This window comes from Lonchura striata, chromosome Z, assembly GCF_050655825.1.
Source record: "Lonchura striata isolate lonStrDom1 chromosome Z, ASM5065582v1, whole genome shotgun sequence".
In the NCBI taxonomy this organism is placed as follows: domain Eukaryota; kingdom Metazoa; phylum Chordata; class Aves; order Passeriformes; family Estrildidae; genus Lonchura; species Lonchura striata.
The window spans coordinates 69,975,489-69,989,166 of record NC_140740.1 but is presented as its reverse complement, the minus strand read 5'-3'; the positions used below and the strand labels follow the sequence as shown (position 1 = coordinate 69,989,166).

At 37.1% G+C, this 13,678-nt stretch overlaps 1 protein-coding gene across 1 annotated transcript in view; it reads right to left on the bottom strand.

Annotated features, from left to right (window-relative positions):
• Nucleotides 1-480: 480 nt before the first annotated feature.
• Nucleotides 481-13,678, bottom strand: part of GLDC (glycine decarboxylase) — a 38,603-nt gene continuing 25,405 nt past the window's right edge. The window contains exons 15-25 of the mRNA XM_021531687.4: nucleotides 13,174-13,316; nucleotides 12,259-12,334; nucleotides 9,147-9,272; nucleotides 8,071-8,220; nucleotides 7,509-7,621; nucleotides 6,759-6,900; nucleotides 5,335-5,446; nucleotides 3,924-4,019; nucleotides 2,812-2,984; nucleotides 2,095-2,175; nucleotides 481-1,114 (exon numbers count right to left, since the gene is read on the bottom strand). Coding sequence (XP_021387362.2) covers nucleotides 971-1,114; nucleotides 2,095-2,175; nucleotides 2,812-2,984; nucleotides 3,924-4,019; nucleotides 5,335-5,446; nucleotides 6,759-6,900; nucleotides 7,509-7,621; nucleotides 8,071-8,220; nucleotides 9,147-9,272; nucleotides 12,259-12,334; nucleotides 13,174-13,316 — 1,356 coding nt within the window. The 3' untranslated portion in view covers nucleotides 481-970. The remainder of the gene's footprint in view (nucleotides 1,115-2,094; nucleotides 2,176-2,811; nucleotides 2,985-3,923; nucleotides 4,020-5,334; nucleotides 5,447-6,758; nucleotides 6,901-7,508; nucleotides 7,622-8,070; nucleotides 8,221-9,146; nucleotides 9,273-12,258; nucleotides 12,335-13,173; nucleotides 13,317-13,678) is intronic.

Below are 13,678 nucleotides of genomic sequence, written 5' to 3'. Positions count from 1 at the left end.
GTGTATTGCAGGAGGGCTCTAGTCTCAGTGCTGCTGTGAATCATTTTTACACAAGCTGTAGATAAAGTAGGGCAAACTGAGTGCTCTGTATAAAAAAGTGCCAGAGAGTGACTTGAGAAACTGTGGAAAGAAAACATTTTTTCCCTGAGATTTAAGTAATACTAGGCAGTTCACAGTCTTTTATGCCTTCATGGTCTTTCATGCCTTCTCCAGAATAAGAGAATTAGATGGAACTGCTAAGAAAAAATTATGTGATACAGAACAAGATTAAGTTTGTTACTGCTTGGTAAAATGGATCATTTTGGCCCATTAAAAAAAAAAATCCTATCTTTATTTAAATATTATTCTCTGACAGTATTTTCCTTTATATAAGTTTGTTGCTGCTGTGGCAATTGTTCACAAGTAAGAACTCAAGCTCTGTAATTTCATATTGCTGTGTTGGACAAATAAAGCTGGAAAGTTTAAATCCAAAACATGACAATGCTTAAATTCTGACCAATTTTATTAGACTAGTAACACTGATAGGTAAAAAAATCAGTTTGAAATATCAACACTAGCAATGCTAGTTAGTGGTAATATGTGAAGTAAATTTAAAAATCTACTTCATCATTTTTTTTACAAAATATAAACTATTAATCCTGCAGTTAACATTTATTAGTATTGCCTTATGTATCTGCATATTTTCTACTTTTTTAATTGTATCTTCCATGCCACCTTGCAAATTGGGTGTTAACTGTTAAAACTTTAGCATGAAACAGGTAAAATGATAAATCAACTTCCAACATCAACTACTGTGGAACAATCACATTTTGTTTAGACCTAACATACTGATTGTATTTACATTTTAACCAAGCTGTGTTCAATGAACACATGTGGTGATTATTCAAAATATACACAATATAAATATCCCCAGGAAATCAGGAAAGGGCCATTCTGATGGAGTCAAAAATGCAGGCAGCTGAAAGCAGTCTTAGGAAGATGCTCTCTTCTGTTCAGAAAATGGAGATTCATAGGCTTCCATCGGTGGGCAGGTGCAAACCAGATGTTGATCACCATATATGTCATCAATGCGAGCAATTGTGGGCCAAAACTTGCTTTCAGGCTTCACAAATGGCTAAGAGAGATAAAAGAACCCAACTGTCTTAATTTTTCCACCAAATAAGGCTACAAAATTATAACAGACATTAGGAGCTTGAAGAATCACAAGTGCTGTGAAAGTGGGTTTTTTAAGTGAAGCCATCCTTCAAGTCTGTGTGCAGTCCCTGAGAGTTAACAAGCATGTATAATAGACATGACAATTAAAAGAATGCTTAGATTTTCAAAAACGTATGGTCATGTCCTCTAACACAAGCTTGCAAAGAAGCAGTTTTCATGAGATGAAAGAAAACTTTATTATCATTTGAACAACTGGCTTTCACATAGGAGTGAAGGAAAAGCAGAGAACGCTGCTGAGCTGTTCAATATAGTTACAATATAATACTTAAAGGAAAGTGGAATGGTAGTGTAGTTGAATTCTCACTATTTGAAACAGTACATATCACTAAAAGACTTGCAATTAAGTTTCAGAGCAGAAATGTTGGTTACATGTACGTTTAGCTGCTAGGACTATGAAAGCAATTAAGAAGTCTGATGTCGGAGTCCAGCTCCAATCTGACTTTATTGGTGTTGCTTTCCCCATGCTGACCTTGGGGAATCTGGTCACACCTTATGCAAGTTCTTTTGAGCAAAGCTTTGAATGCCAGCATGTGGGACTGTTTTGGGAGCCCTTGGTGCAGTATGTCAGAACAGAACAGGCTGTTTCCAATAGGAATGAATATTCAGTGTTGAAGTGCTAGGATTCAGAAATCCAGGTCTGCACCTATGTGTTGAGACTTCTTTTATTTGTTATTTGAGCTCTTCTTTCCTTGTATTTAAAAGCTAAACTAATGAAACTGTGGTAGAGAGAGCTCACACACTTAAAAATTGAGCAATAATATAATGGCACTGAAGTTTTCATTTTTACCACATTACTTCATTTCCAACTGACTAGGAAACTACAGAGCACAAAGCATATTTATATATTACCACACCACAAAGTTCGCATTATGTACTCACCAGTGGGAATGCTGCCACTTCTCTGGAGTAAGGACGATCCCACTTGGAAGAAGTGACACAGTTCAGAGTATGTGGTGACATCTACAAGAAACAAAACATGTTGAGAACAAGAAATTACTGATTTCAGTTGAACACATCAGTGTGAAGCCTTCTTCAAGTTCACATTACCACATATAAATAATAACTGTCTAGAGAACACTGTTTATCTGGGGGGAACAAAGGCAGAATTAAGCCAGGAGGCAAGTTAGTATTTAGATTTTTTTTTTCAGTTTGCCTAAAGATGCTACCCAAGGCTTGAATAGGCTTTTGGCTTTTCACTAAACTTAAAAGCCAGTACAGCATTAAGAGTTGAAGAGAGTTTGAGCTGATACCGGTTCTGTGCTGCATTGCTAAAATAATTAATTCATTATTTATTATTAAGGTCATTCCAGTTTCTGTCTTCAGCCAGTGAAATAACCATTTCTCCTTTGTTACTTTGAGATGGCCTTGAAATATAAATTAAGTGCTTTTGGAAATAACTTTCTCTGTTCTGTCAGCAAGACTTCTCGCTTGAAAAAGTCAAAATTCAAATTTTGAAAAAGTTGAAGGTTTCTCAAGAAACTTTTGTGTTCACTGTTGTGCTACATTACTTTTGAGAGTGCTGAAAGACCAGGAAGTGGACATCTGTAGTCTCAAGGTTTAGGCTGATGCTGCACCTTGCTCTACATGCCATCTTACCTTTAGTGGGTTAATTTGGGGGTCCATCCTGCCCTCCTCTATTTCAGCAATTTCCTGCCGTATACTGATCATGGCATCACAAAATCTGTCCAGCTCTGCTTTGTCTTCAGACTCTGTAGGTTCAATCATAAGCGTCCCTGCCACTGGCCAGGACATGGTTGGAGCATGAAAACCTGGTGACAATAGCAGAAATCAGTCACAGATAAAGAGTATGAGATAATAAATGGATTGGCTATCAGCAGATTCAAAAATTCATCCTTTCTCTACAAAAATCTATAGAGATTGAATTCACTGGTAGTGTTGGCTCTGTACTTTACAAGCAAGATAAACTTTTCAAGTATCTTCATTTTTAGCACGGAAGGGTAACACCACTGTATTATTTACAATAGAGCTACACACAGATTTATTGAAAGAGTTTATTAAAAAGAAACTTTAATATGCTATCTAACTCAGCTCTATACCTACTGAAAAGTCTGTTTAAAGTGGTGCACAATATTTAAGGCTCACTTACAAAGAGCAGGAAGGGTGGGTTTTTTAGTATCACAATTAGGCCTTGGATTATTTCACTGAAGAGGTATTACTGGTTAGGGGTTTAACAGCTTTCATGCACATTCATTAGAAGCACAGTTCTATAGGATCAAGTAGTTCAATGGGTCCTCTTGTCTGGCAGCCAAAAAGCAACCACAATCAGATCCTTAAGGGCATGTGTACAAAACTGCATAAACTATAGCGGGATGGAACTGTTCAAATCGTATTATCCTACTTAAAAAGTTTTTGTTTTTCTTCCTGTTTTGTTTTGTTTTGCTTTGTTGGAATCTTATTAAGCTTTTGGCTTCGACCTACTAGCTCCAAACAGTTAAGAGTCATGTAATCAGTAATTTGATGGGGCAGTTTACAAAACTGTGATGCAGCAGCAGAGTCAGAAGTACCTACTACAACTCAGTATATGCAAATATCTCTCCAAGCCCTTAAAGAAAATGAGGAAGCCTGAAATAATTGTGACAGATTCACCATCCATAAGCACAGAACTTGAATGTTTGTGTCTCCCTTTAGAAGAGATCTAGAAAATTTTCACTTGCACTGCTATTTTAAAGAACAGGCATTTGACTTACCATAATCCTGAAGCCTTTTAGCAAGATCTACAGCCTCGATGTTTGCTGTTTTTTTGAAAGGTCTTGTATCCAAAATGAATTCATGGGCTACATAACCTGTAAATAAAAAGGTGAACTTACTTAATAGGAGAACAATGAAATTTACCAAGCTGTCTATTCTTATTGGTATTGTGGAGAAACATGGCAAAAAGACAAACTCAAAAATATCCACTTGGGCAAAACCTCACAGCTAGGAAATTATCAGGTAAGAGATATACAACTCAGTTTTTGAAGACTGACCCTTAAGTCCCACATCATATTAAGAAGAGGCCTCATTTAGAGGTCAGATTGGAACTAGGAATGAGTGGTCAAAGTAGCTCCTACTATGTACAAGTTCCCTGAAAAAATTATTACATTTGTCAGTGGCCCAACACCATTTGGGTTTTAGGCTATCTTAAATAAATTAAGATAATCAGTTTTATCTTATGCCGGAGCAAAGCTCATATCTTCTGTTATAAAGAGGCTAAAGACAAAAGTTGTCTGTATTTATATCCATAATTCCAGAGAACCTTCCATTACACTGTTAAATCCTTCAAAATTTGCAATTTTTATTTGCTTCTATTAAAGTACAACTTGCAGGTTCTACCAAGGTGTACATCATTAAATTTAAGATCTATATTTTGGAGATAATATATATTGTACTCAAATGTTCTTCAACACTGTTCAGCTTAAACAAGCAACATAAGTTCTCTGATTGTTACACTAGTACCACAATAATTTTTTCATCTCTTCTTCATTACTTCTGTCCTGTTGCAAGACTGGAGAGCTAAAACAGGGAATCAGAATGTAGCTGAAATATCATGCATTGCCATGGGAATTCTATCTTATCTCACAACAGTGAACAAGGTACAGAAATGAGGGAAACTTGGTGGGATTTTTTTTCAGAGGAAGTGTGCAAGGGGAAGTACAGGTCCAAAAATTACTTTTATGTTCTTAAATCTGCATCATTGGTTCTGGAAATTTGGAAGTCTCAACTTGGTTGCTTTTCCTTTTTCTACTGTTCATCAATCTACCACTAAATTTCAAGGAACAGTCTATCTTTTACTCTATCTTTTGACATCATCTTTGTATAATTACAAACAGATGCTACTTTTCTTCTACTTTCAAGTATCTCAGTTTCATTGCAATACATCCATAGAAGTGTGGCAGGTTATTTCTCTCCTTGTGAACAACATCAAGAGAAGTTTGAAATCAGCAGTCACATAGCAAAAAAAAAACAAAACAAAACAAACAAAAAAAACCAAAACAAAACAAAACAAAAAAAAAAAAAAAACACCAAACCAACCAAACAAAACCCCAACTGTGTTGCAAACCAACTTCTACATGAGGCAAAAAAAAAAAAAAAACTGATAGAAAATTGTCGAATACTTGCCTCTTGCTCCTCTGAAAAGGATTTTGTAGTGCTTCTCTAGCCTCTTTGCCATGTAATTTGCATTTAGTATAGCAATCTCAGAAGCATGCTTCAGACCCTTTGCTCCCATTGTCTGAAAGAAAAATAACATGAAGCAACAGATCTAAAACAGGTCCAGAACAAGCAAAGTATGCTCCTGCATGACAGAGAGCAGCAGCTCAATGCACCTAGCTAGTTCTAAGGCAGTCACTCTGCTGTTTACACTTTTCCACACCATGCTCACAGAGAAGCACTGGATATTGACTGAGGGCACTTACATACACTGCTTGGTGTATGTAGTTTATGAGCATGTCTACAGTTTAAGAGGTTTAGTTTGAAGTCCACAATTGAATGTCCCAAACCTTTCCTCAAACTGAGAAGCTTTGAACTGAACAGAAAAATGTGAGAACACAAATAATGTCAAAAGGCACAGGCTGCCTGTCTCCATCCCACAGCAGGACTGTCCAGAGAACTTTAGGTGGGACAATGTAAATAGATGGCATTTTGCACTGTGAGGAAAGAGCTCCCCTTAAAAATTTCTGACCAATTAAATATTCCATAATGGGAACTAGTTTAGAGTCACAAGTGATTTTTACCCACAGCTGAAAATGGAAATTGCACTGGTTCATATCCAGGAGAGCTGGTTTCCCCAGCAGAGGAAGTTTCCATGGTTAGAGTATTATACTGGCAACAAAGTACTCTGAATGACACTGCCCCTAGGTTCACTCTTCCCCAACTCTGTCACTGGAAGCATTAAATGTAGCTAAAGAGTCCCAGCACAACCTTCTATCAAATAGAATTTGAATCTACAATCATGTTTGTTGGCTAAATATTTCCATACATGTAGCCAAATATTTGCTGGTTTATCACTAAATTGCAAGGGATTAACAAATTATATAGATCATGAGCAAGATGTCTCACATGTAAAACCAAAACTAAGTTCAGTTTTAAAACTCAGTGAAACCCTCTGGAATTTATGATATTGTAAAATTGAATGTTCTGTATATGTCAAGTATAACAATACTGAATCATACAATTAAAAATACTCTTGGCAGAACAGTAATTTAAACATGAAAACTTCAGTGTCAGAAAGTGGAAGGCCAACTGCAGTTTAATGCTTGGTGTCCCTTTACCTCAAGGCCTATTTCAGACTAGGTAGAACAGTTAGATACAGCAGTTGTCCTTTGTTCTTTCTCATGGCAACATTGTCCTATTATAAAACAATAAGGCTTGATGGATGTAAATAACCTATGACTGGATTGTCATCACTTCATTTCACTGCATTTCAGTCTCTGCAAAAATCTTGCAATGAGTTGCTCTTAAACCTGTTTGTATGGTTGCAGTGGTCACTGGACTTGAAAGAGAAACAGAACCTCATCTGATACTCCTTATAAAAGTCTACACACCTTGATATACACCCAGGAAATTGGCAATATAGCACTGGAACCCCAAGGTGCAGCACTGACAGTACCCAAAGGACATGCATCCTTATCCGGCTGTACTTTGATCACAGGGTGGGTAGGCAAGTAGGGAGCCAAATGTTTCTTCCTAAAAGAAAGACATTGATTTTAGAGATTAAATACGTGTTCCTGTGTTATCGTATCTGGACAGTTTCAGCAGTAGCTTCTCTTCACCTTGCTTCCAGTCACAGTCCTCTAGGAAGTCTGATCTGTGCCTTCTTCAAAAGAAAGTTAAACACAACTGGTGCCAGTGGAGGATGGCACTCAGTTTTTCAATCTATGACAAGATATTAATGGAGTTATCCGAATAAAAATTGCTTTCTTTAAACAATTAAGATTATCTTTAAGGAAATAATAACCTTCTATAGGATAGATTCACACAGCTTGTGTAGCATCTCTGTGTTCTGGACTATATGCAGTATTATCAGCCCTTTTCTTAGGGCTGAAAAGCCCATTTCTCACTCAGGAAATAGATTGCTGAGTGAGATTTACTATACACACTAGATGGCCAACACAGAAGCCAGGGTTTGGGGACACAGGTGAGCACCATCATTTATGAGATCAGCACATGACTGTGCTAGAGAAGGACAGATGTTTGCAACCAACATAACGCCTCTCCTAGCCATGACTCACTAAGGTATATATAAAAATTTTTTTTTTTTTTTTTTAAGAAAAGGCTAATATAGAAATACCTACACTCCAATTGGTCCCATTCCAGGTCCTCCTCCTCCATGGGGAATGCAAAAGGTTTTGTGAAGATTTAAGTGAGAGACATCAGAGCCATAATCTCCAGGACGACACAGACCAACCTGTAAAGGGAATACTCTGTTTTAAAGCATTCTTCATATGCCATTTAGGACCTATTACTGAATGCAAGGAGAACAGGTTGAAAACAATGGTGTATGCTTTTATGTTTTTCTTTATCATGATGCATCATAAGCAAGAACTTGATGCAAATAATATTTTGTTTAGGAATTCTTAATTACATCTGTAAAGAATGTCTTTGATAAAGGGTAGGCAGACTAAGTCAATTTCAGTGAACAACACATAAATCTTATTACACATTTCAGGGGAAAATCAAGTGAAAGAGAATTACTTTCACCATCTTATTTTAATTTCTGTTCTTGGAAATCTCACATGCTCCCCCAAACACTGTGGCATCTTGCATGGAAGTTGTGTTATGGTCTGAACTGAATACTGCTGTGCTATTTTCATTCCAAGGACTCCCAGTAGTAAACAATCTGCCTAGATTTTGTACCTGAGCATTCATATTTGCTCCATCTAAGTAAACTTGGCCTCCATGTTTGTGAATGAGGTCACACACATCACCAATCTCCTCTTCAAACACACCGTTGGTGGAAGGGTACGTGATCATGATGGCTGCCAAGTTCTCTTTGTGCTTGTCCACCTGGTGGAGGGAGGAGAGAAGAAAAACTCACTGAGGCTCCTAAAGCTTCTCAAGATTTTATAAAAAAAAATACAAGTAAAGTCAGAGTGTATTACAGATGGGAAGTAGGCCTATCAGCAGATAGTCACTTATAGTCACTTATAGTCAGCAAAGGACACTGGGCTCCTTCCTTCAGCCACGCCTACCGAAAAAGAGTGATTTCTGAATAAATCAGAATTTTAAGTCAGGGAAAAAGGCAGGTATTAAAAGGTGCGTGTATATATGTGTATATATGTATGTATATATATATACACACATACATATATATACATATACATACATACACATACATATATATGTATAAAACACTCTCTTCTGGGACCTTCAGTCAACCAAATGAAACACCTGGCCTTCAAGTTAATGTGAAATAATGACCATTCCCCTTACTTTCAGCAATAGAGTTCTATGACTACCATAAAAGTTTGTTCAAATGTGCAAATGTATCCTGCTAATCCCTTGAATTGCAAGATTCACCTGCAGTCAATATAGTTAAAAAAGAGGGAAAAAAAGTAGTTGCCTAGCAACAACTTCTCCAGCAGAGGTGGACTTGAACCTAAAAGAAGGCTGAAATGCAGTTTCAAATGCTTCACATTCACGAACATGGCTTGTTCATTTCCAGTACAGCTGTGGACCAAAAGGGTCTGCTATAAAAGAGTCTGCTGTATAAAAAGACTCTTTGAGCAAATCCTGCACCAAAGATCCTCAAATTAAAAGAAATATTAAAATTGTCATATAGTGTCTGAGTGAGAAAAAAAAATATTTATCCTTTCAAAATATTCACCATTATTGCTTTCTTTTTTCTTGTAGAAAAATATGGTTCAGCTGCCAACACTATTACCTTCAGAGAAGAAGTGTTCCTTGAAAATCAAAGATAATTAAATACTCACCATTGCTTTTAAATGAGAAATATCAATGCTCCCATTTTTATCCACTTCAATTGGCTGAATCTTCATCCCTGCCATTTGTGCACTTGCTGGATTAGTACCATGAGCAGATTTAGGAATAAGGCAAACCTTGGGAGGGAAAGCAAAATAGAGCCTAAAGTATAACTAGTCTAAAAAATCTTAATGTTTTATGGTCTACACTCAGCTACAATTCATTATCAAATTTTGAAAAGAAATCCTGATGGCACCAGCAATTTGTCTCTTTTGTAGAACAATGCAACTAAATTTTTTAATAAAATCCATTCAGGTATCAGCATTTAAATACTCATTACCAAAGTTTCATTTTCTGCATAATCATATTTATGGATGCAATTCCAGAATATTATTTCAGATACTCAGAATTTTGCCTCACCCCATCCTTTTTTTTAAATACTAATCCTTTTTTTTACAGTTATCAGTCTCCATATGTACAATGACTTGAAAGGAAAAACTTCCTAATTCCAAATTTCCATTACAATTTCTTCTGGCTTCCAAAGCTTTTTCCTCTTTATTCTATTCAAAACAAAAATTAAGACCAAAATATTTTGGCTATAGATGAGAAACTCAGAACTACTTGCATGCCAGTTAACTTTAAAAGAAAAAAAAGATAAGCACTTCTGCTTAAGTAAGGTAGGCTCTTGTTAGTCATAGAAAAATGGTGCATGTGTCATGATATTTGCAGGCATTTTTTAGTAATTCCACCCTTTCTAAAGACAATAAATATTTCTCAAAAAAACCCAAACCAAACAAACAAAACCCCCCCAAACAAACAAAAAACCCTGCAAAACCAAAAAATCACCAAAAAACCCCACCAAAAAAAAAAAAACTAATCAACAAAACAAACAAAAAAACCAACAAAAATATTAAAAATAATTTTCTTCTACTTTATTTTCCTAAGAAACTGCATGATGGCTCATGGAACTCTCTTATCCAGTGATGCTGAGATAAATGTGAATACTTCAAAACCAGAAACCCAGAGATCCCAGGAAGAACTGTGCCACATCTGTTGCTATTTTATCTGCATAGCTGAAATGTGACGTGGCTCCAGATGGCCACCAAGGCCTGCTGGGTACAAACATCGCTGATCACAAAAAAGCAGGGATGTGAGCTGCCAGTTCATGTCCACACTTTTTTCCCCACAAGAGGACAACAAATCCAAACACGGCCAACTAAGAGAACCTTGAGCTGCTGGTTTAATCTCCAGCCTAGGGGAAAAAAGCACTTCAGCTGAAAGGCCAACATTTTGTGGGCTTTCTTATTTTCTTATTCCTTTTTACTCTTTCCCAAGAGTACTATGATTTTCCTGTAACTTTTGAAAGCAAGCAGCCCCTGACTCTCCTGTGCAGTTCACCTCTGGGTATTTTCAAGCTACAGAAGGTCCCACAGACTCTCAGAAAAGGCTGAGGGTCTTGCACAGAGTAAGAGTAATGGCAGATGACAGGCAGACAATCAGAAGCCAGCTCTTCAAGGAATAAAATTTTAACCTTAATTCACTTCCCACTGAGTAAAACTATTCACAAAGTTTGTAGCTGTAATGAATGGTTGCCTTCTGATGTGATCTGGATGCAACGAAGAAACAGAGAAAGAAAATACTTCCATTCACTTTAGATGGTTTCCTCACACAGTTCCCAGGAGCACAGGACAGTGATGCTTCCATTTTGAGAAGACAAATGAGTCCCAAAGCCAAGGATAAAATCAGGTTCAAAGGGTGTGTATTGTATTACACTAAGGACTGTTTTTCCTTCTGTTTAAAGCCCACTGTATGGGTGTGTGAAAAAAGAAGACCTAAGTAATCTCAGATTTCCAAGAAATTTTTTATGTGGCCCCAAATAATGTTTCTAAACTAACTTCCAGTGGTTAAGTGAGAAGGTACATGTGGATAAATATTTTATGAACACATGTTAAAGAAAAGAAAAATAGTTTTCACTGTATGGAAAGGTCATCCTAACAGAATATTATAAATATCTGTGCTGGTTCTCTAAGATTTAAAATTACTCATAATTGTGTTTATAATATAGACACACAGTGCAATGCCAAATATCCTGTTAATACAAAACCTCTCAGGTCACTAAAAGAACTGATTGCAGAGCTCAGAAAAGGACGCACAGTACTGAGAGGCAGCATTCAAAGCAGTATATGTATACTGGAGGCAGACAGATCTAAAGTATGGCACAAGAAAGCACATCTTAACAACCCACAACTGTGATCTTTTGCTTTGAACCTATTGCTACTAAAGAATCTCACTGTTTTGGTGGGAAAGAAAGCAACTGCATCAAAAACTAGAAAGGGAGTAAGAGGAGTAAAAGGAACACAAAAGCTTTAAAGATAACCAGTTATAAAATAGCTTTTTTTGAGAAGGATGGACAAATAATTAGAATCTAGCTAGGAAATGAGGATGGAAAATAATATAATAAATAATCCCAGAATTAACACATGATAGATCATTTTTCAAGAGTGAGAGGGTGTCAGATGAAATTGTAAATATATCTCAATTTCCTTCCTTCCTTCCTGACTTCCCAACTTCCATGGCTGACCGCATGGCATGTTGTTTGGGAATTAAAATGCTATAAGCATGATATAAGCATGACCTTTCCTGCTTTGCCCTTGTTCCCCTGAGCTTTTGTTGCTGAGCATGCCATTATATGGCACCAACATCCCTTTGGTCAGCCAGGGCCAGCTGTCCCAGCACCTTGCTGTCACCCAGCCTCCTTGCTGGGACAGGACAGGGTCGGGACAGGGCAGCGGCACAGAGAGAAAGCCGTGACACTGTGAAAGCACTGCTCACCATTTGCCAAGAGACCCTTGTGTTACCAACAGTGCTTTGCCCACAATGCATGTGGAGAAAGTTAAGTCCACCCTAGCCAGACTCAGTACAATCACCGTTCCCTGTGTCATTCTCACTGTCTGTAAAAACTTTTAAGACGTTACCAAGGATCCTGGTGGGAAGCATAGAGTGCTGAAAGCCTACCAGAGGTGAGAGTACACAACCTAGTTTCTCTCCAGGTGAGTCCCAGCTGCTGAATCAACTCTCCACTTCCCCCTCAACCCTCTTCCCCACATGAATATTGACACTCACGGTTCTATGACGTTCTCCTTTGGCATTTAAATAAGCTTTGATTGCAGCCAAGCCTGTGTACTCTCCTTGGGCTCCACTGCAACAAGAACACAAACACTGTTACACAGCACACAAACCAAGAAGTGCCACCTCTCTGACAGAACTTCAAAACTGTCCAGCCCTAACCCTTTCCCATGACTTCAGGTAAATGTCAGAAAATTAAAAGGAGCACATTCCTAAGACATAATTACAAATGGACATGCTTAAATTAACAGCTACATGTAAATGAAAAGAGTAGATGACAAAGGTTATGCCATTTTATAAGTTCGTACTACGATGTTAAATCCTTCTGGTGACTGAGTGGATCCACATTCCTGCACCTAGCAGGGAATTCTGTGCTTGATTACAGTGAGGCAAACTAATATCAAAATGCGTACCAAAGATGATATAATGAAAAATAAAAGGTCTTTCAGCAACAGGTTTAGTGTAGAGTAAGTTCTTGCTTTTCATTTTGTATTAAAACTGCTAGTGGACATAAACAGGCTGCAGAAGTACTCATTAAACACTGCTTTTCCAGTAAGCACACAGATCTTAGGCATTCTTCAGTCAAACCTAGTGCACTACCAGTTTCAACAATTAAACACCTGGCAGCTCATATATTTTATTCCTATTCCAAATCTTTATTTTCAGTTCAGTTCATATGGGAAAATAGTAAAAGAAATATAAAGACCAAATCATTAAAATTTCAGAAGAGATGAGACAAAATAAGATACTGTAGTTTTTTAAAAAAGCAACTACTTAGAAATTTAGTAATCTGGCAATCAAGAAAAATTTTATTTCAGAAAATTCTTCCATTTCTGGCTTGCACATTTTCTTTAGAGATAAGTTTTTGGAATCCTGTCTCAAGAGGCAAACATCTAGAAAAAATGTTCCTACCTATTCGGCTGGAAGGAGATTTTGTCATAGCCTGTAATTTCACATAGGTCCTTCTCTAAATCCTTGAAAAGCTGCTGATACCCTTGAGCTTGATCCAGAGGAACAAAAGGGTGGATGTTGGCAAATTCTCTCCATGTAATAGGCTATAAAAATGAAACAAACAAATATATAAAGAATGCTGGAACAAAATACTCTACAGACAACTCTGTTCTGTTAAACTTTGTGAAGGAATGAAGTTGCCCTGTGGTCAGTTAAGTATCAAACACCAAGAATGTTGACCTGCTGGAGGCTTGGAAGGCTCTACAGAATGACCTGGACAGTTGGATTGATAAGGCTTAGGCCAGTCATGTGAGGTTGAGTAAGGTCTATTGTTAGCTGATTTAATGTTAACCTTTTAGCTTTTTATTTTGGTAATCAGATTACACAAAAAGATTTGAGGTATTATAAAGAGATTACCCCCAAAGCATAGAAGTAACTTATAGAACACATTTGCCCCTTTTTCTCT